Here is a 22,967-nt window from a genome sequence, read left to right as displayed (position 1 = left end):
ATCATGATGGCCACAGATTGGAACTGATCATTAGCCCCTACCTGCTGGTGGAGTCAACATAATTACCCAGGCTGAGATGGAAGCAAGGGAGAGTCCCAAAAGAAAAACAGGGTCAAGCCGGGCGTGGTGGGGCACGCTTGTAATCCCAGTGCTTGGGAGGCTGAGACAGGAGGATCACACAGGTTGGAAGCCACCCTCAGCTCCTTAGTGAGGCTCTCAGCAGCTTAGTGAGACTCTGTTTCCAAATAAAATATAAAATAGGTCTGGGAGTAAAGCCCAGAGGTAGAAAAGCCCCTGGGTTCCACCCTCGGTACCACACAAACACATACACACACACACACACACACACACATACACACACACACAAAATAAAGAAAGAAAGGAAAGAAAAGAAAAACAGGTTCCTGTGACTATGAGTGAGGAAAATGGATATGGTGCAAAGAAAAAGACAAACCACAAACAAACCGGACCTCAGCATGCCTAGAGGAGGAAAAGACAGAGACATTAAAATCTCTGGATCTCTTCATTCTCTGGGCCTCAGTTGCCACATCTAAATAAGTAGAGAGTTGGTCTGGAGCAGCGGTTTTCAACTCCATAGCAGAGAAACCCTTTAGTTAAAGTAACGCTGTGACCAAAGCCCAAAGTAAGGCACATAAAGAGGAATAGTGATAATAGTGATGCATTGATTAAAGACTTACGATCATCAGGAGGCTGACACAGGAGGGTCGCAGGCTCGTGGGCAGCCCCAGCTACTTAGCGAGGCTCTCTGCAACTCAGTGAGAGCTTGTTTCAAAAATAATAAAAAATAGCCACGCTTGTAATCCCCGGGCTTTGGGAGGCGGAGACAGGAGGATTGCGCAGGTTCAAAGCCAGCCACGCTGGCTTTAGAGACCCTGTTTCCAAATTTAAAAAGTATAAAATAGGTCTGGGAGTGTAGCCCAGAGGTAGAAGGGTTTCCAGGAACCCCAGTACCACCAAAAATAAATAAATAAATAAATAAATAAATAGTAATAATAATGAATAGCCAGGCGTGGTGGCACACACTTGTAATCCCTGCGCTTGGGAAGCTGAGATAGGAGGATCTCACAGGTTCGAAGCCAGCTTCAGCTACTTAGTGAGGCTCTCAGCAACTTAGTGAGACCCTGTTTCCAAATAAAATATAAAATAGGTCTGGGAAGATAGCCCGGAGGTAGAAAAGCCCCTGAGTTCCACCCCCAGTACTACAAAAAAATAAAATAAAAAATAAAAAATAGAGCTGGGGGTGTAGATCAGAGGGTAGAATGCCCCTAGTTTCCATCCCCATTACTGAGAAAAAGAAAGACTGAATATGAGCAGGGCATGGTGGCACATGCCTCTGTAATTCCAGTACACAGGAGGCTGAGACAGGAGGGTTGCAGGTTTGCAGCCAGCCTCAGAAACCTAGCAAGACCCTGTTTCAAAAATAAAAATTAAAAAAAAAGGCTGGGGAACAGGCATGATGGTGCACACTTGTAATCCCAGTAATTTGGGAGGCTGAGACAGGAGAATCACAGGTTCACAGCCAGCCTTAGCAACCGAGGCCTTATGCAACTTAGTGAGACCCTGTTTCAAAATAAAAGATAAGAGGGCTGGGGATGTAGCTTACAGATAGGACGTCCTGGGTTCAATCTCTCTCTCTCTCTCTCTCTCTCTCTCTCTCTCTCTCTCTCTCTCTCACACACACACACACACACACACACACACACACACACACACACAGGCTGGGAGTGTGGGAGTTTCGTTCAGAGACAGAATGCTCCTGAGTTCAATATCTAGTGACCCCCAAAAGAGGTACTGTAGTGAGGGTCATGCTTATCATTCAATCCCCTTGACAGCTCTATAAGGTAGTAGTGTTATTTTCCTACAAAACACAAGTTGGGTGAATTCAGCACCAAAGGATGTTGGGAAGGTGAGCCCTTGTATTACTTTGGGAAGTGCACAATTATGCCACACTAAATGGCATTCTTTAAGAGACTGGCGTCTTGCTTAGATTTTGCTTTTCTCTCTGATGAAAACACTATTGGATATTGACAGTGTTGGGAACAAACAGAACTGGTTCATCACTCACAGTTGAGGAAACCTGATAGCGTGTACTCAGTGCTTACAATGGGGAGAGCTCAGCTGTGTGTTCGGGGAGTGCGCCGGATCTGTCGGCTGCTGAACAGATAGTCCAAGCTGATATTGGTTGAGCCAGACATAGTCCTAAGTGGGTCATAATTTATCACCTGGCAGTTATTCCCAGGCCACCACTAGCCATCCAACTCCGGCAGGTTCTTCGCTTTCTCTGTGCCTAGTTTCCTCATCTGTAGCATGAGAAGGAAAATGTTGGTAGGATCGGAGTGAGGAAGAGGTTTGTAACTATATTGTGCGGAGCCCTTGCTTAGCGAGGCACCTGGCAGGGAGCCGGCACTCAGGAAGTACTGGTGGGTATTTCCATTTACTGGCTGGGGAAACTGAGTCACTTGGGAAGTTAACTAAGGTACTCAGCAAGTACAGAGATGGTTGAGGGAGCCTTCTGGGGAGATGGAGGTGTTCTGTGTCTCCATCTGGGTACACTGGAGTATGCACGTGTAAAAATGTGTTGAGCTATACACCTGAGAGTTGCACACTTCACTATATAATCCTACCTCAGTAGCTACAAGGGATTGGTTCCTGGCCCCCCTATAGAAAAATATCTGTGGATAATCAAGTCCCTTGTGTAAACTGGGGTAGTATTTACATAAAATTTATACACATCCTCTCATATACTTTATTATTTATTTTTGTAGTAATGGGGATTGAACCCAGAGGCACTCCTACCACTTTTTTTTCTTTTTTTTTTTTTTTTTGGTGGTACTGGGGGTGGAACCCAGGGACTTTTTACCTCCAGGCTATACTCCCAGACATATTTTGTATTTTATTTGGAAACAGGGTCTCACTAAATTGCTGAGAACCTCACTAAGTAGCTGAGGCTGGCTTCGAACCTGTGCGATCCTCCTGTCTCAGCCTCCCAAGTGCTGGGATTACAGGTGTGCCCCACCACGCCCGGCTCACCCCCAACTCTTATTTTATTGTGAGGCAGGGTCTCGGTAATTTACCAAGGCTGGCCTGTAACTTGAGATCTTCCTGTCTCAGTCATCTGAGTTACTGGGATTACAGGCCTGAACCACTGTGCCCCCCTGACCCATATACTTCAAGCCACATCTAGATGGCTCATAATGTCATATGCAGTATTAGTGCTGTGCATATAGTTATTATGCACATGAGAAGAAAAAAATCTGCATATGTTCAGTACAAATGCATTCTATTCCCTCCCCAGAATATTTCCTGTGTGTGTGTGTGTGTGTGTGTGTGTGTGTGTGTGTGTGTGGTCTGTCTAGGGATTGAACCCAGAGGCATTCTACCTTTGAGCTACAACTCCCAGCCAGATAATCTTATTTTATTTCTTATTTGGAAACAGGGTTTTACCAGGTAGATGTGGGTCTCATTTCTTGCTGAGGCTGCCCTCCAACCTGCGATCCTCCTATTTTAGCTTCTCAAGAACTGAGATTACAGGTGCATGGCACCATGCCTGGCTTAGAATATTTTCATCCGTGCCGGGCGTGGTGGCGCATGCTTGTAATCCCCGCGCTTGGGAGGCAGAGACAGGAGGATCGCGCAGGTTCGAAGCCAGCCATGCGCGCTGGCTTAGGAGACTCTGTTTCCAAATAAAAATGTAAAAATAGGTCTGGGAGTGTAGCCCGGAGGTAGAAGGGCTTCCAGGAACCCCAGTACCATGAAAAAAAAAAAAATATATATATATATATATATATATATATATATATATATATATTTTTTTTTTCCCCCTACAGTAGGTTGAATGCAGGGATGCAGAACCCAGAGCTATGGGGGGCAGACTACATATAAATTATACCTCACCTCTAAGCAGCTAGAGTAACTCAGGCTTGTGTGCATACATGTGCTTGTGTGTGTCTGAGGATTGAACCCAGGGGCAGTCTACCTCCAAGGTATACCCCAGCCCTATTTTTGTGGGGTTTTTTTTGTTTTGTTTTGTTTTTGTTTCATTTTGTTTTTGAGACAGGGTCTTGCTAAATTGATGACAGCCCAAGTTGCTGAGGCTGGCTGTGAACCTGTGCTCCTCCTGTCTCAGCCTCCCAAGTACTGGGATTACAGGCCTGTGCCACAGCCACAGCCAGCTTTCAGTGTGTATTTTAACCATTGGGTCCTTTTGTTTCCAAACTTCTTGGTTCGAGGCGTCTCTGGAGCCAAGACCTGCCACGTTTTGTTAGCTACTTGGGCGATGGTGTGACTGAGTGAGCAAGGGTAAAATGCCTCGGTGGTCCCAGCGCGGTAAGCGATCTGAGGCTGGCTGTTAGCTGCAGAGGCACGGCCTTGCGGGTCGCCGCACGCCCCCTCCACCCTGACTTTCCCACCCGCAGGGTCTGCGGCGGGAGATCCAGGCGCACGGGCCGCGCCTGGAGGAGGTGCTGGAGCGTGCAGGCGCGCTGGCGTCGCTGCGCAGCCCCGAGGCCGAGGCCGTGCGCCGCGGCCTGGAGCAGCTGCAGAGCGCCTGGGCCGGATTGCGGGAGGCGGCCGACCGGCGGCAGCAGGTGCTGGACGCCGCCTTCCAGGTGGAGCAGTACTACTTCGACGTGGCGGAGGTGGAAGCGTGGCTGGGCGAGCAGGAGCTGCTCATGATGAGTGAGGACAAGGGCAAGGTGCGCCCGGGCTGGGGGCTCGGGGTCTGGGGGCACCGGAGCCCGGGGCCGGCCGCTGCTGCTTCATCGCGGGCGCCGTGTGCCCCCAGGACGAACAGAGCACCCTGCAGCTGCTCAAGAAGCACCTGCAGCTGGAGCAGGGCGTGGAGAACTACGAGGAAAGCATCGCGCAGCTGTCGCGCCAGTGCCGGGCGCTGCTGGAGATGGGGCACCCGGACAGGTGGGCGGGGCGGGGGCGGGGCCTTGGGGGTGGAAGGGCCCGTGTGCCGGAGTCCCCGGGTTTGGGTCATTGGGTGTCACCAGCATGAAGGGGCATCGGCCGTTGATGGTTGAGAGGGTGGGGCCAGGAACACTGGGATTGAGTGTGGTGAGTGGCCTCCTGGGTGTAAAGGAGAAGGTGATTTCTGGGACTGAGAGAAGTCCTAGCCAGGAGGGGCCAGGGCCTTCCTGCCTGGTGAGAGGCCTGGCCCAGAGATGAGACCTAAGAGAGGCTCTGAGCAGGACCATGTGCCAGGGCGTCTGGAGATTGAGGCTGAAGGTGGGCAGAGTGGTTGGGCACTGAAGGCAGCTGTTGAAACTTTACCCACTTCAAGGACCAAAGATAGAAAGTGGGTGAAAGGTCAAAAAGACAAAATCTAGCCGGGCGTGGTGGCACACGCTTGTAATCCTAGCACTTGGGAGGCTGAGACAGGAGAATCGCACGGGTTCAGAGCCAGCCTCAGCTACTTAGTGAGGCTCTCGACAACTTAGTGGGACCCTGTTTCCAAATAAAGTATAAAATATGTCTGAGAGTATAGCCTGGAGGTAGAAAGCCCCTGGGTTCCACCCCCAGTACAACACACACACACACACACACACACACACACACACACACACCCTAAAGAAACTGGGCAAGCCTGGGGTGGGGTTGAGCTTACCACGCTTTGGAGCAGAGCTTCCTCTGAGTACAGGGCCCACTGCATCCTAGACAGAAAACAGTCCGTCCAAAGGGAAGCTGAGCAGCAAGGCTCCCCTGAAGATTCAGGGGAAGCACAGCCCTGCTCTGGGAGGGGGAGATTAGGAGGTCGTAGGTCTGCCCCAGCAGTCTCGGGGTCTCTGTTCTTGCCCCTCCTGTCTTCCATCAGCGAGCAGATCAGCCGGCGGCAGTCTCAGGTGGACCGTCTGTACGTGGCACTCAAGGAGCTGGGGGAGGAACGGAGGGTGGGCCTGGAGCAGCAGTACTGGCTGTACCAGCTCAGCCGCCAGGTGGACGAGCTGGAGCACTGGATTGCGGAGAAGGAGGTGGTGGCCGGTTCCCCGGAGCTCGGCCAGGACTTCGAGCACGTCTCGGTAAGCACTGTTAGGAAGGACAGTGATGCCACAGCCACTGTGTATGCTACTAGTGCTCTTGGGGCTTGTTTCCCCACTGGTAGCATGAGGATAATACTAGAGCTACTTCATGGCTCTGTTGTGAGACAAATGAATTAACATAAAGCACTTAGAATCCTGGGCGGCACACTCAGTGCCCAGCACTGGGTTAGTTCTTAATACTCTATTACGCCAGGTATGGAGATGCATGCCTATAATACCAGTATGTGGGAGGCTGAGACAGGAGGATTGAAGGTTTACAGACAGCCTCAACAACTTAGACCCTGTTTCAAAATAAAAAATAAAATACAGGTAGAATGCCCCTGGGCTCAATTCCCAGTACCACACAAAATAAATAAAAATAATAAGCTGGCAAGGCGGGCTCACACTTGTAATCCCAGTACTTTGGAGGCTGAGACAGGAGGATTGTGGGTTCGCGGCCAGCCTCAGCTACTTAGGCAGTTTCAAAATAAAGAATAAAATAGGACTGGGGGTGTAGCTCAGAGGTAGAATGCCCTTGGGTTCAACCTCCAGTACTGCAAATAATAATAATGATGATGATGATAATAATAATAATAAGATGGACATGGTGATGCATACTTTTAATCCCAGTACTTGGGAGGCTGAAACAGTAGGATTGCAGGTTTGAGGACAGCCTCAGCAGGTAATGAGACTTGCATTAAAACTGTTTCCAAATAAAAATAAAATAGGACTGGGGTGTAGCTCCAAAGAAGAACATCCCTGGACTCAATCCCCAGTGTCACACACACACAAAAAAAATAAAATAATTAAAAAGGGCTTGGAGTGTAGCTCAGAGGTAGAATGTCCATGCATTCAATTTCCAGTAACACACACACACACACACACACACACACACACACACACACACACACACCATATATATATATATATATAAAATATTTTATTGTTGCTTCAATTATTGTTTGTTATTGCTGCTAAGTGTTCAGTGTTAGGTACAATGTTTATTATGAAGCTTTACTTCATGACCCCTACCTGCCACAAGATAGCAGACGGGAGGGAGCTGGCGAACGCAGCACCTTTGCCCACTTTGCTTTGCCCCCCACGTCCCGGTGGCAGGTGCTGCAGGAGAAATTCTCAGAGTTCGCCAGTGAGACAGGCACGGCGGGGCGGGAGCGGCTGGCGGCCGTGAACCAGATGGTGGACGAGCTGATTGAGTGCGGCCACACGGCAGCAGCCACCATGGCCGAGTGGAAGGACGGACTGAACGAGGCCTGGGCCGAGCTGCTGGAGCTCATGGGTACTCGGGCCCAGCTGCTGGCCGCCTCTCGGGAGCTGCATAAGTTCTTCAGCGACGCGCGAGAGCTTCAAGGGCAGATCGAGGAGAAGCGGAGGCGGCTGCCCCGCCTGACCGCGCCACCTGAGCCGAGACCCAGTGCCAGCTCCATGCAGCGGACCCTGCGGGCCTTTGAGCACGATTTGCAGCTCCTCGTGTCCCAGGTGGGCGCCGTCACCGTGGGGCCTGGAGGGAGGGCCCGGACAGCATGGGAGGGATGTGGGCAGCAGAGCAGATAAGTCAGGCTGTGGAACGGGTGGGCAGTAGGCAGCAGGACAGGTAGAAAGCAGACAGGAAGAAATTAGGTAATGGGGCAGATAGAAAATGGACTGATTACAAGTACATGGTAATAACAGAAAAAAGGGATACAGTAGGGCTGGTGGACATTGCATGATGTTTCTAATGGTGATTAGACAGTGGTCGCAAGATGCCAGCCTGGTCTATTTGGATGGAGGATTTAAATGCAAATTTGAGAGAGCTAGGAGAAATTGGGCTGTGTGTTAAAAGACAGCAGGTCTGTGGTAGGAACCATGATTTTTAAAAATTTGTCTAGTCATTTTTTGTTTGCGGTGTTAGAGCTTGAACCCAGGACTCTGCACATGCTAAGCAAGTGCTCTACCTCTGAATTACATCCCAGCTCTGAAGTTAATTTGATAGCAGAGGATGTCATGGAAAAAGCAAGAGAGCTAATAGAAACCAGGGAGCGGGTCTGAGAGGAACTGGGAGGCAGATCTGAGAAATCAGATGGAAATAAACCCAAAGAAAAATCAAGGCCTAAGAAAAGTCAAACAACAGGACTGAAGGGAACTGGGCTACAGGTCTAAAGGGAGGCTGACGTTTGACAATTATTATTATTCATTTTTGTGTTACTGGGAATTCTACCTCCAAGCTACACCCCCAGCCCTATTTTTTTATTCTTTATTTTGAAAGAAGGTCTCACTAAGTTGCAGATGGCCTCAGTAAGTAGCTGAAGCTGTACTTGAACCTGCGATCCTCCTGTCTCAGCCTCCCAAGTATGGGGATTACAAGCATGTGCCACCACGCCTGGTCTTGACAATTATTTTTATAGATCATACAGATGACTGTCAGAAATGGGGCTGAGAGGTAGGAATTAAGTGGAAGATCTGATAGAACTGAGGGAGGTGCTTGAAAAGAGGACAGGTGGCTGAGCCAATAGAGTGAGCAGCATTTGCATGGAGAGCTAGTAGGAAGGGCTGGGGATGTGTAGCTCAGTGGTGGGGTGCCTACCTAGCATGTGGGAGACCCTGGGTTCCATCCCCAGCCAGAGAGAGAGAGACAGAGAGAGGAGGAGGAGGAGGAGGAGGAGGAGGAGGAGGAGGAGGAGGAGGGGAGGAGGGGAGGGTCGGAGGGAGGATTGAGCAGGAGAGGGACCATAATTGAATAGCCTTTATGAAGGAACTGGTTTACTAGTAGGCAGTGGGTCTCAAATGAATGGGGGGGGGATATACCCAACACATCAGGGTGGAAAGATTTCCTGGGAGATAGCAGGTTGCTGCTCTGAAACAAGATAGAGGTGGGCCTGCCTGGAAAAAAAAAAAAAAAAAAAAAAAAAAAAAAAAAAAAAAAAAACTAGCCGGGTGTGGTGGCGCACACTTGTAATCTCCCAGCATTTGGGAGGCTGAGATTGGAGGATGGCAAGTTTGCGGCCAGCCTCAGCTACTTAGGGAGGTTCTATGCAACTTAGTGAGACCCTTTTTCAAAATAAAGAATAAAAAAATAGGGCTGGCTGGGCATAGTGGCACACGCTTGTAATCCCTGAGCTTGGGAGGTGGAGACAGGAGGATTGCACAGGTTCAAAGCCAGCCTTGCTGGCTTAAGAGACCCTGTTTCCAAATAAAATATAAAATAGGTCTGGGAGTGTAGCTTGGAGGTAGAAGGGTTCCATCCCCAGTACCACACACACAAATAAAAAAAAAAAATAGGGCTGGGGTTGTAGCTCAGAGGTAGAATGTCCCTGGGTTCAATTCCCAGCACCACGCGTGCACGCACACACACAAACACACACACACACACACACACACACACACACACACACACACACACACCTGATAGAGCTCTCAACTAGTGGGACTGCCAGTTAATCTCCATAATTGGTACGCTGAGACAGGAGGATCACAGGTTCAAGGACAGCCTCAGTAAACAGTGAAACTCTCATTAAACTAGTGAGATCCTGTTTCAAAATAAAAAAATAGTGCAAGCCAGGCGTGTTGGCACACACTTGTAATCCCAGCATTTAGGAGGCTGAGACAAGAGGATTGCACGGGTTCAAAGCCAGCCTCAGCAACTTAGTGAGACCCTGTTTCCAAATAAATTATAAAGCCTGGTGTGGTGGCGCACGCTTGTAATCCCCGCGATTGGGAGGCGGAGACAGGAGGATCGCGCTGGTTCAGAGCCAGACTCGCTGGCTTAAGAGACCCTGTTTCCACATAAAAAAGTTAAAAAATAGGTCTAGGAGTGTAGCCCATAGTAGAAGGGCTTCAGGAACCCCAGTACCACCAAAAATAATAATAAGAAGAAGAAATTATAAAATAGGACTGGGGGTGTAGCACAGAAGTAGAATGCCTCTGGGTCCCATCCCCAGTACCAAATATATATATATATATATAAAATAAAATAAAATAAAATAAAATAAAATAGTGCTGGGGGTGTAGCTCAGAGGTAGAATCCCCCTGGCTTCCATCCTCTATACTACAAGGGAAAATAAAACAGCTGAGTATACTACCTACCTCGGTGGTAGTATACCCCTGGGTTCAATTGCCAATTCAGTTTTCTCTCTCTCACACACATAAGCATGTGTGGTGGTACGTGCCTATAATCCCAGTACTTGGGAGGCTGAGATAGGATGATAGCAAGTTCACGGCCAGCCTCATTAACTTAGTGAGACTCTTAGCAACTTAATGGGACCCTGTTTCAAAATAAAGAATAAAATAGGCCGGGAGTGGTGGCGCACGCTTGTAATCCCCGCGCTTGGGAGGCAGAGACAGGAGGATCGCGCAGGTTTGAAGCCAGCCGCGCTGGCGTAGGAGACCCTGTTTCCAAAAATAAAATAGGTCTGGGAGTGTAGCCCGGAGATAGACGGGCTTCCAGGAACCCCAGTACCACCCAAAAAATAAATAAATAAATAAATAAATAAAATAAAGAATAAAATAGGGCTGGGGCTGTAGCTCAGAGGTACAATGTCCCTGGGCTCAAGAAGTCAATCCCTAGTACCCTCCCCCCCACAAAAAGGTAGAAAGAAAGAAAACAGAAAAGAGAAATAAGGCCAAAAGAAATCAGGCAGTGGACTGAAAGAAACTTGAGTGTAGATCTTTCTAAAGTAGTCAGAACCCAGGTAGACCAGAGAAGACTCAGGCCGCTGCCAAAGAGCAATGTGGGAGAATGTCTGCAAGAAGTCAGAAAGCCGGCAAGGTGCAGAGAAATCAGGCAGCAGATGGGCTGGACGGGACCTCAGGGCGGATGGTGGGGCCCCACGGGGCGGAGGCTGGCGCTCGACCTGGCTCACCCCTCAGGTTCGGCAGCTGCAGGAGGGCGCGGCCCAGCTGCGGACGGTATACGCGGGTGAGCACGCCGAGGCCATCGCCAGCCGGGAGCAAGAGGTGCTGCAGGGTTGGAAGGAGCTGCTGGCAGCCTGCGAGGACGCCCGCCTGCACGTCAGCTGCACAGCAGATGCGCTGCGCTTCCACAGCCAGGCCCGCGACCTGCTCTCCTGGATGGACGGCATCGCCGGCCAGATCGGGGCAGCTGACAAGCCCAGGTGCCCCTCATCCCACCTCGGCCTTCCCACATGCCTCTGGCAGCGTCTCCCAGCGGCCCCAGTCCACCAACAGGCCCCATCCATTAAGAAACCACAGCAGAGCTGGGCATGGTAGGGCAAACCTGTAACTAACCAGGACTAGGAAGGTTAAAACAGCAGGATTGCAGGTTTGTAGCTACACTCAGCTACTTAGTGAGGCCCTGTTTCAAAATAAAGAATAAAAAATAGGGCTGGGGTGTAATTCAGAGGTGGAATGCCCCTGGAGGTTCCATCCTGAGTACCCCCACATACACTATATATATATACACACATATATATATATATATGTGTATATATATACACACAAAATCTCTGGGATGTAACTTAGTGGTAGAAGCATTTACCTAGCATGTGTGAGGCTCTGGGTTCAACCTCCAGGGTTGCAAAAAAAAACAAACCAAAAATAAGAAGGCCGGGTATAGTGCACTTGTTTGTAATCCCAGTAATTAGGAGGCTGAAACAATAGGATCCTGGGTATAAGGATGGCCTCAGCTATTTAGGCCCTCCACAACTTAGTGAGGCCCTGTTTCAAAATAAAGAATAATAAATAGGGCTCAGGGTGTAGTTTGGAGGTAGAATTCCCCTGGGTTCAATCCTGGGTACCAAAAATTAAATAAAAAAGGGCCGGGTGTGGTGGCGCAGGCTTGTAATCCCCGCGCTTGGGAGACCGAGACAGGAGGATCACATAGGTTCTCTTAAGCCGCGCTGGCTTAAGAGACCCTGTTTCCAAAAATAAAATATAAAATAGGTCTGGGAGTGTAGCCTGGAGATAGAAGGGTTTCCAGGAACCCCAGTACCACCAAAAAGAAAAAAGAAAAAAAAGGGGGGTCTGGGGTGGGCGGGGTATAGCTTGGAGGTAGAATGCTCCTGAGTTCAATCCCTCTTACCATACACATACACAAAACCACAACAGCCAATACCTGTGTGGCGCCTCCGTGGTGCCTGGCACTCTCCTAGACACTTCATGTGTCTTAAGACCCCTTCTAGGCCTGGTGTTGAGGATGCCTCCTCCCTCTGAACTTCCCAGGTGCCCACTACTACTTTCCCCATGGGGACATCACAGCACGGGAAGGGTTAAGGCCAGGATCGGGGCAGGGGAGGTCAGGGTGGAGGAGCAGCCGGAACAAACCATGTTAGCATCTCAGGCTCTTAACCTAGTAAGCACTGACTTCCTGCTCACATAGTGGCACCACGCCTGGCTGGCCTGTGGGGATAGACAGTTGGGATCCTCCCGCCAATCGCCAATCGTCCTTGCACCCTGCAGCAGGAGGGTCACAGGGTGGGGTTGGCTAGTGACTCAGGCTGGTTCCAGTCAAGCTCCCAGCATGGCTGGAGGTTGAGTCCAGCAGCATGCCCATGCGGCAGAGGACCTGGAGAGCATGGGCACGTGGCATTGCTTCCGTGCTTGTGGGACTTGAGCCTTCGTTCATTCACTTTGCGAGTATTTTTTCGTGCTAGGGATGGAGCCCAGGGCCTCCCGAATGCCAAGCATGCACTCTGCCACTGAGCAAATGCCTGCTGTGTGCCAGGTGGCGAGCCAGGCCACGCCCCTGCACTGATGCAGCTTGTGTTCTGAGGGGAGACTGGCAACAAATGAGTAAACAAGCAACCCCCAGTATTATTTCAGAGAGTGAGAAGTGCTGGTGAGAAAAATAAAATGAGCCAGGCTGTGTGGCGCACGCTTGTAATCCCAGCATTCGGGAGGCTGAGACTGGAGGATCACGGTTCGCGGACAGCCTCAGCTACTTAGTGAGGCCCTCTGCAACTTAGTGAGACCCGGTTTTAAAATAAAGAATAAAAATAGGGCAGGGGTTGTAGCTCGGAGGTTGAATGCCCCTGGGTTCCATCCCTAGACCTGCAAAAAAAAAAAAAAAAAAAAAAAAAGAAAAGAAAAGAAAATGGAGGTGGGCATGGTGGCACATGCTAGTGATCTCAACATTTGGGAGGCTGACCCAAGAAATGTGGTTCAAGGACAGCCTCAGCTACTACTTAGTGAGGCCCTTTGCAACTCAGTGAGATACTTTCTCAAAATAAAGAAAAAAAATTAGGGCTGGGGGTGTCCCTCAGAGGCAAAAAGCCCTGGGTTTCATCCCCAGTACCACAAAATAATAATAATAATAAAATAATGCAAGGGGACAAGGTGAGAGACAGTTGGCAAGGCTGCTCTGAGGATGATGTTTGGGTGGAGGCTTAAATGAGATGCTGCGTGAGTAAGGTAAAGTTTAGGAAGGAAGAGGGTTTCCAGGTGGTGGGTTCGGCACATGCAAAGGCCCTGAAGTGGGTTGTATTAAGCGTGCTTGACGAAAAGCTGGATAATCATTCTTGCCGAAAGCCAACTTAGTCCAATCGGGGCGCAAGTCCACTTGCGGTCGAGAATCTCAGCAAAGATGGGGAAGGATAGAGTGAAATACTGCAGCCTCTTATCTGCAGCGATTCTTTCCCTTCTAGGGACTAAATTTCTTTAAGTTCCTAGTGACGGTGCTTTTGGGAAGAACCTGATATGGACAAGAGCTTCTTGAGCTAATGACACTTTATTACAAGAACCCCGAAAAATTTATACCCTTCACCAGTAAAGTTAATAATAAGAGAAAAGGAGGTGAATGCAATCACTGTGAAACAATAGTGAATAACATGTAAACAAAGGTAAAAAGGGCTGGTCTGGGCTTTTGGCTTTCAAGAGATTAACTCCGGATCTTCTCCCAGATCTTGCAGACAGGCAGTTCCAGGGCTTGGAGGCCTCTCAGAGATTCTTCTTTGACTTTTTTGGAACTTTCCATCTTTAGGGCTCAGTCCGTATGGCAAGTGTGGGGAGATGTGGTGATTCAGGTGGATGTGATAGAGTTTCTTCAGGTGTTGCCATCTTACCTTCTAAATCTGAAAGCTTAAGCAAACTCACAACACAGTTTGGCAGACAAACACCAAAAATACCATGTAGTTTTTAGATTTAGTTGTCAGATATACTTCCTTAGCTGTGAAACACTTTTCCCCAAATGATAGGCTTATTAGAAACCTATTCATCTTATAAATAATACATATTCCTGTCCCAGACCCTTTGCAATATCCTTTCCTTGGCCACGTGGCGCCTTTCCCATCTCGGGCAGGGCTCATACTGGGTGTAAAGGTCAAGAATCTTCCTAGCCTTCAGCTCCATTGTATTGGGCAGTATTAGTTGCTCATAAACTGGGTTGCTTTGATGTTACACCCAACGTTTGTCTTCCAGTATCTGGGCAGGATCACAAAGAGAGGTAAATGGAGGCATCAGGTCGCCTCCCCCTCTTGGTTAGTTATTGATTAGGTTGAGGGTCAAAGATTGAGAGGAAATCTGCGTTTGTAATTATTGACTGGAATGCTACCACTGCATCTAATCTTTAAGTTCTTTTACCATCTGAACAAAGCCAAGGGCATTTAGAGGTTTGGACAAATTACCAGAAATTTTATTTTCCACGGACTCAGTTTCTCTCACAGTCCTGATCTTACACCACCGGAGCAATTTATGTGGAGAGTTAAAAGAATACTAAAAGAATAATAGTTATGAAAGAATATCTAAAAGTGGAGAGTACTTTCGGCCAGCGACCACACCTTCTCTCGGGGCTATTTCTCACTTTGAGATTCTGCCTATGGACTGCATGAATAATAATAATGCAGATGCCGAGAGGGCGTGGCTGTTGCTGGTATCTGCACATTCTGACTGTGTGGAGTGAGTTGGGAAAGAGTAAAAGTGGTGGGGAATGAGGCCTGAGAGGCAACTGAGCGCTGGAGGCCATGGCTGGTGGGGACTTTGCCTTCTCTGGGTGAGCTGGGAGAGTTTAGAACAGGCAGTGGTGTGACATGATGTGCACTTGAGACGGAGAAGGCAAAGTAGAAACAGACCAGTCAGGAGACTCCTGCCATGGCCCAGGTGAGAGCCACGGTGATTTGGGTCACGGTGCTGCCTATAGAGAGGAAGAGGAGTCCTTGGGTGTAGGAATTAAATATTTTTATTATGAACTCAGTGTGGTGACACATACCTGAAATATTAGTACTTGGGAGACTAAGACCGGAGGATTACAGGTTCATGGTCAGCCTCAGCAATTTAGCAAGACCCTGTATTAAAATATACAAGAGAGGCCGGGCATGGTGGTGCATGCTTGTAATCCCAGCACTTGGGAGGCTGAGACAGGAGGATCACATAGGTTCAAAGCCAGCTTCAGCTACTTAGGCTCTCAGCAACTTAGTGAGACCCTGTTTCCAAATAAAGTATAAAAAAGCCTGGCGTGGTGGCACATGCTTGTAATCCCCGCGCTTCGGAGGTGGAGACAGGAGGATCGCGCAGGTTCGAAGCCAGCCTCGCTGGTTTATGAGACCCTGTTTCCAAACAAAAATATAAAATAGGTCTGAGAGTGTAGCCCAGAGGTAGAAGGGTTTCCAGGAACCCCAGTACTACAAAAAAAAAAAAAATACAAGAGGGCTAGGAGTGTAGCTCAGAGGTCGAATGCCCCTGGGCTCAACTTTCATTACCAAAAAAATGTATTTGTATTATGAAAATATTAAATATGACATACATAAAGGTAGAAATGAATTCTGGGCTTGGTAGCACACACCTGTAATTTCAGTACTTGGAGGCTGAGACAGGAGGATTTGAGGACAGCCTCAGCAATTTAACAGGACCCTGACCCAAGGCAAAGAGCTGAGCCGGGCGTGGTGGTACACACGCTTGTAATCCCAGTACTCGGATTGGGATCTCACCATACTGAGGATCTCACAGTACTGACACAGGAGGGTCATGATTTGCGGACAGCCTCAGCTACTTAATGAGGCCCTTTGCAACTCAGTGAGATCCTGTTTCAAAATAAAGAGTTAAAAATAGGGCTGGGCGTGTAGCTCGGAGATAGAATGCCTCTGGGTTCAAGCCCCAGCACCACAAAAAAAAAAAAAAAAAAAGGGCTGGGGATGTAGCTTGGAGGTAGAATGTCTCTGGAATTAACCCCCAGTACCAAAAAGAAAGAAAATTAGAGATGGCAGCACAGTGAATCCACATGTGTACTGGGATCATCTGGCTTGAATAACCAGCATTTGGCCGATCTAACTTCAGTTCTTCATTCTTCCTCCACTTGTTCTGTGTTCTTTTAAAACAAAGCTCCGGTTTTGTATCATTCCACAGAGTATATTTACTTATTTAACTTATTTTTTGTTTTTGCAGTACTGGGGATGGAGCCCAGGGGCATTCTACCTCCAAGTTCCACCCCCAGCCATATTTTTGACTCTTTATTTTGAAACAGGGTCTCACTGAGTTCCAGTGAGCCTCACTAAGTAGCTGAGGCTGTCTGCGAACAGATCCTTCTGTCTCAGCCTCCTAAATGCTGGGGTTACAAGTGTGTGCCATGCCTGGCTTCCAGTCCTTTTTTTCTTTTTTTTTTTTTTTTCTTTTTTTTTGCGGGTCTGGGAATGGAACCTAGGGGCATTTGACCTCTGAGGTACAACCCCTGCCCTATTTTTTATTCTTTTTTTTTTTTTGAAACAGGGTCTCACTAAGTTGTGGAGGCTCTCACTAAGTATCTGAGGCTGTCTGTGAACCGTGATCCTCCGGTCTCAGCCTCTCCAATGCTGAGATTACAAGCGTGCGCCACCACGCCTGGCTTCCCAGTCCTATCTTTTTATTCTTTACTTTGAAACAGGGTCTCACTGAGTTGCAAAGGGCTGTCCGCCGACCCAGATCCTCCTGTCTCAGCCTCCCAAATGCTGGGATTACAAACCCGGCTTATTCTTTACTTTGGAACAGTCTCACTGAGTTGCAAAGGGCCTCACTAAGTAGCTGAGGCTTTCTGTGAACCGCCATCCTTCTGTATGGGCTTCCCAAATGCTGGGATTACAAGCGCGTACCACCGCACCCAGATACACAGAATATATTTTAAATTTGTAAGTGTCCAAGTCAGGTGTGGTGGCACATGCCTGTAATCCCAATACTTGGTAGGGTTAGACAGAAGGATGGCAAATTCCAGGACAGCCTCAGAAACACAGCAAAACTCTGAGCAACCTAGTAAGACCTGGTTACAAAACAAGAAATAAAAAGGGCTGGCGTGTAGCTCAGAGATAGACTGCCCCTTGGGCAATCCCTAGTACCTCCCTCCAAATTTAAGCGTACAGTTTTGCTTTCAGGGGCAAAGGGAAAGGGAATGAGTCATCTTGAATAAGTGACAAATACTTTACCAAGATGGAGAGGAGAGGGCACATTAGCAGAATGGGGCAGAATCAGAAAGATCCCTCTAGACATGGTGAAATCCATGATGATCATGGGGTCTTCTGAAATAAGTTTGGACACATTAAGTCTTAGGAAGCTATAACTGATAACTGGTGAAGCCTTCGGAAGTTTGGGGTTTGTGTTGGACATAGGATGGTTTAGATTGGTGCTATGCAATAGCTATATAATTCAAGCCACAAATGTGAACTGCGTAGGCTATTTTACTTTTTTGTGTTACTGGGAGTTGAACCCAGAGAGGCATTCTACCTCTGAGCTACATCTCCAGAACAATTTATACATTTAGAAACAGGGGCTCACTAAGTTGCTGAGAGCCTCATTAAACTGCTGGGGCTGTCCTCGAACCTGCAATCCTCCTGTCTCAGCTTCCCAGGTACTAGAATTATAAGCGCACCCCTGGTTCACATACATAATTTTAAAGTTTCTTGTAGGGGCTAAGTTTGTGGTTCAGTGGTAGAGCACTTGCCTAGCATGCATGAGGTCCTGGGTTCAATCCCGGTACCAGCAACAAAAAAGTGTCTTGTAGCTGGGCATGGTGGTGCATGCTTGCAATCCCAGCATTTGGGAGGCTGAGACAGGAGGATCTGGGTTCATGGACAGCCTCAGCTACTTAGGCCCTTTGTAACTCAGAGAGACCCTGTTTCAAAATAAAGAAAAAATAGGACTGGGTGTGTAGCTCGGAGGTAGAATGCCCCTGGGTTCCATCCCCAGTACCCCCCCACACACACATACAGTATCTTGTAACCACATTAAGTAAAAGAAAGGAAATAAAAATGTAATTTAGCAATATAAATCATTTGCCCCAATATACCAAAGACATTATGCCTTCAACATACAAACTTTTATGAAGTTAGAATCATTGGCTAGTGGAAAATTCAGAAGCATATCTATAGAAAGAAAAATTAAGCTGGGTATGGTTGGTACGTGCCTGTAATCCCAGTACTTGAGACAGGAGGATTGCAGGTTTGAGGCCAGCCTCAGCAACTTAGTGAGACCCTGTTTCAAAATAAAACATAATAAAAATTAGGGCTGGAGTGTAGCCTGTCCCTGAGTTCAATTCTCAGTATTCTTAAAAAAAAAAGGGGGGGTTCAGAATAGAACCCCTCTGGGTTCAATACCTAGTGCCTCCCCTTCTCCACACACACAGTTTGAAAATGTAGCCAGGCACAGTACTATCTACCTATAATCCTAATACTTGGGAGGTTGAGACAGGAGGATATCAGGTTCAAGGCCAGCCTGGGCAACTTGAGTCAATATTTCAAAATAAATAAGTAAAAATAAAAATGGCTAAGGGTGTAGCTTAGTGGTAGAACATATCTAGGTTCAGTCCCCAGTCCCAACACAAGAAAAAAAGAAACTGGATCATGGGGCTAGGCATGATGGCCCATGCTTGTAATCCCAGTGCTTGGGAGGCTGAGACAAGAGGATCACAGGTTTGCAGACAGCCTCAGCTACTTAGTGAGGCTCTCTGCAATTTAGTGAAACCCTGTTTCAAAATAAAGAATAAAAAATAGTGTTGGGGGAGGTAGAACACTTCTGGATTCAATCCCCAGACCACAAATAAATAAATAAATAATAAATGGAAAAGAAAAGAAATATTGGAATCTTAGGATCATAAAAGTGTGAGATGTTGACATCTTGGAAAGGTGGAATCATTGATTTAAGGGAGACCTTGGACCCTCTGGGCTTGGCCTTAGTAAATAGGTGTCCTGAGATGTGTGGAAGGAGTCTCAGGGGAGCTGGCGGCAGCATTTCAAGGACCTGCATATATGGGGAGGGCCAAGGGTGGCTGCCTGTGACTCCGATCCCTGCCGCTGCCCACTGCAGAGATGTGTCGTCCGTGGAGGTGCTCATGAACTACCACCAGGGCCTGAAGACTGAGCTGGAGGCGAGGGTTCCTGAGCTGACCGCCTGCCAGGAGTTGGGGCGCTCTCTGCTGCTCAACAAAAGTGCCATGGCTGATGAGGTGGGGAGAGGCCCCGGGAGTTCTGCTGTGCCCCCCAGGCACACTGGGGTGAGAGCCACCCCTGATGCCCCTCCTACCCACCCACCGTGCCCAGATCCAGGCACAGCTGGACAAGCTGGGAACCAGGAAGGAGGAAGTGTCGGACAAGTGGGACCGCCACTGGGAGTGGCTGCAGCAGAGTGAGTGGGGCCCAGACATGTGTGGCTCAAGGACATGAGAACAGCTCTGCATGCCTGGCCAAGGCCCCGAGGATGGCATGAGCATGTTTTGCATGCCATCCCAGGTCCCAGGAGCAGTCATGAGGGCCTGGGAGGGTGCACGAGGGGTGCCTTGCCACTGAGTCCCTGGTGGCAGACACCTAGGAGAGGAACTGGTACCTTCAGAAAGTGCCTCAGCCCCTGTCATTCCTGCAGAGTCCAGAGTGGTCAGGGCTGGGGCGGGGGGAGCCAGGGTGTGTGGAAGGCCAGAGAAGATAGCTGCTGCCCCAGGAAGGGCCCTCAGGTGCCCCAGTGCCCTTACCCTGCATGCCTGCCTCCAGTGCTGGAAGTGCACCAGTTTGCCCAGGAGGCGGTGGTGGCCGACGCCTGGCTGACAGCCCAGGAGCCACTTCTGCAGAGCCGGGAGCTGGGGAGCAGCGTGGATGAGGTGGAGCAGCTCATCCGGAGACACGAGGCCTTCCGCAAGGCCGCTGCGGCCTGGGAAGAGAGGTTCAGCTCTCTGCGGCGCCTCACAACGGTCTGCACCCCAGACCCTGCCCCGTGGTCTCTACACCCATCCCCCTGCGTGTGTGCCTCTCTTTCTCTCTCTCTCCCCCTCTTCCCCCTCTCTCTTCTCCTTTCACATAATACACACACGTGCACACACACACACACACACACACACACACACACACACCTGAATTTGATACCCAGTCCTGTGTTGGGTTCCATGGTGTTGGGGTGGGGGAGCAGGGACAGACCTATCACTTAAACAGTGATAATTCAGAGGAGGTCAGGGATGCAGTAGGGAAGAACCAGCAGAGGGATAGGAGTTGGGATGGGGAGGCACAGGGGCCATGAGATCCTGGGGAAGTTTCATCTGAGATTTATAGAATAAGGTGGTTGGGTGTGGTGGTACACACCTGTAATCCCAGTACTTGGGAGACTGAGACGGGATTGCTGGTTTGAGTCCTGCCTCATCAGTTTAGCAAGGCTGTCAGCAATTTAGCAATACCCTATTTCAAAATAAACTAGGAGCCAGACATGGTGGCGCAGGCTTGTGATCCCAGTACTTGGGAGGCTGAGACAGGAGGATCGAGGGTTTAAGAACAACTGCAGCTACTTGGGCCCTCTGCAACTTAGTGAGATCCTGTTTCAAAATAAAGAATAAAAAATAGGACTGGGGGTGTAGCTCAGAGGTAGAATGCCCATAGGTTCAATCACACACACACACACACACACACACACACACACACACACACGGAGGTGAAGAGACCATTGTAATAAATCTTGAGGTCCAGGGAGGAGGAGGAAGCTCTCCATGACAGCTAATACCCATTATCCGAAACTGAGGCAGAAGAATTTCAGGTTTGAGGCCAGCCTAGGCAATTTAGCAAGACACTGTCTCAAAATAAGAAATAGAAAGGGCTGAGGATTTCGCTCAAGTGGTAGAGGCCCCTGCCTTCTACCGCTAGTTAAAAAAAAAAAAAAAAAGAAGTGGGTTTCAGAAATGCACCCAGAAAAAGTGATGGTTTAGCCAATTCCTACGAGAGCAGTAGGTGCTTAGCAGAGGAATAGGACCTAGTTAGGCAGGGCCTAGACAACTCTGCTGCTTCCCGGGACTAATGAGTGGTGTGCCCTCCCGCACACTGACCCTGGTCCCTCCATCCTCAGATTGAGAAGCTCAAGGCGGAACAAAGCAAGCAGCCACCCACCCCGCTGCTGGGACGCAAGTTCTTTGGGGACCCCACAGAACTGGCGGCTAAGGCGGCCCCCCTATTGCGACCAGGGGGCTATGACAGGGGCTTGGAGCCCTTGGCCCGCCGGGCCTCGGACACGCTGTCAGCCGAGGTGCGGACCCGGGTGGGGTACGTGCGCCAGGAGCTCAAGCCCGAGCGCCTCCAGCCCCGCATTGACCGGCTGCCGGAGATCCCCGGGAGGGTGGAGCCCACGGCCCCTCCGGCGGCGTCGGAGGACACGGCGGAGACCCCCGGGACCCCCGCGGCGGCGGAGCAGGCGCGGCCCCGGCCGGAGCGCCAGGAGTCGGCGGATCGCGCGGAGGAGCTGCCCCGGAGGCGGCGGCCGGAGCGCCAGGAGTCGGCCGATCACCCCGAGGAGGCTTCGCGGAGGCGGCGGTCCGAGCGGCAGGAGTCGACGGAGCACGAGGCGGCGCACAGCCTCACCCTGGGCCGCTACGAGCAGATGGAGCGGCGGCGCGAGCGGCGCGAGCGGAGGCTGGAGCGGCAGGAGTCCAGCGAGCAGGAGACGCCCATCAGAGGAGACCTGGTCAAGGGGTGAGCCCCGGGTGGCCAGGGAGGGAGGGGAGCGGAGCCGGCGCAGCGGTGGGACTTCTGGGCTCGCCCTGCCTAGGAGGCGAGACGCCGCCTTGGTCCCCACCTAGCAGCGGTGTAAACTGAGGCAGAAAGAGGCTAAGAGAAAAGCCCATTGTCCCACAAGGACAGCTCTTCCTGCCAAACGAAAAGGCAGAGGGCTTTCCTCCGGGGGCAGGCGCTCTCAGTCCCCCGGACATTGTTGTCTTCACTGTGGCGGAAGTCACCTGGCTGGAGAGATCTTTTATGACATCTCTTTCAACAGCATTATGTAGTGGGGCGGGGGGAGCTGTTGTCATCTCCACGGTATGGAGAGGGCAGCTGAGGCACAAAGGGCCAGTCACTCAGCCTGGATCAACCAGGCCTGGAGCCCAGGCCTTTCAGAATTCTGAGTTAACGCGAGTGCAGTGTGAATATCAGTCCCACTGGCTTTGTCCCCAGAAAGAGGATGGGAGATGATTTCCTGACCCTTTAAGCAGTTCCTATGTCATGAACATTTGCTGAGTGTCCACTTGGTGCCTGGCATGTGCTGGGGAGGGCAGTGACCAAACCAGTACCAGCCCTGCCTTCACGGAGCTCACAGCCCACTGGGGAAACAGGCGTGTCAGCAGTGGTGATCCAGTGAAGGGTGACAGGATGGTCAAGGCATGAAGCCACCAGTTTGCCTTTGTGCTGCTTTAAAGTTAAAGGGGGAGAGAGAGAGATTCCATCCCCTAGCAGATGGAACACCCAGGGTGTTCAGGAGACATCTGGGAAGTGGGCAGGGACCTGGCATTTCAGGCCAAGGGGTGGAGGCTCAGTCAGGCGGGTCCCTGGGAGAAGGCGCCCTAGCCAGGCGTGGTGGCACATGCTTGTAATCCCAGTACTTGGGAGGCTGAGTTAGGAAGTTTGAGGTTAGCGGACAGCCTCAGCTACTTGCAACTCAGTGAGACCCCTGTTTCAAAATAAAGAATGAAAAATATAGGAAGCTGGGTGTGGTGGCGCACACTTATAATCCCAGCATTCGAGAGGCTGAGACCGGAGGATCATAGTTCGCAGACAGCCTCAG

The 22,967-nt window shown here is 49.9% G+C and overlaps 1 protein-coding gene across 2 annotated transcripts in view; it reads left to right on the top strand.

Moving 5' to 3' along the window:
- Positions 1 to 22,967, top strand: part of SPTBN4 (spectrin beta, non-erythrocytic 4) — a gene marked incomplete at both ends in the record, with an annotated part of 108,720 nt that overhangs the window by 80,980 nt on the left and 4,773 nt on the right. For both annotated transcript variants that reach the window (XM_080704410.1, XM_080704409.1), the window contains 9 exons: positions 4,437 to 4,715; positions 4,805 to 4,935; positions 5,840 to 6,044; positions 7,161 to 7,541; positions 10,908 to 11,152; positions 19,254 to 19,392; positions 19,487 to 19,571; positions 19,931 to 20,127; positions 21,264 to 21,883. In XM_080704410.1, coding sequence (XP_080560536.1) covers positions 4,437 to 4,715; positions 4,805 to 4,935; positions 5,840 to 6,044; positions 7,161 to 7,541; positions 10,908 to 11,152; positions 19,254 to 19,392; positions 19,487 to 19,571; positions 19,931 to 20,127; positions 21,264 to 21,883 — 2,282 coding nt within the window. The remainder of the gene's footprint in view (positions 1 to 4,436; positions 4,716 to 4,804; positions 4,936 to 5,839; positions 6,045 to 7,160; positions 7,542 to 10,907; positions 11,153 to 19,253; positions 19,393 to 19,486; positions 19,572 to 19,930; positions 20,128 to 21,263; positions 21,884 to 22,967) is intronic.

The sequence above is a fragment of the Muscardinus avellanarius genome (genome assembly GCF_963383645.1).
Source record: "Muscardinus avellanarius genome assembly, chromosome: 10".
NCBI classification, from domain to species: domain Eukaryota; kingdom Metazoa; phylum Chordata; class Mammalia; order Rodentia; family Gliridae; genus Muscardinus; species Muscardinus avellanarius.
This window is presented reverse-complemented; position numbering and strand designations above follow the sequence as displayed.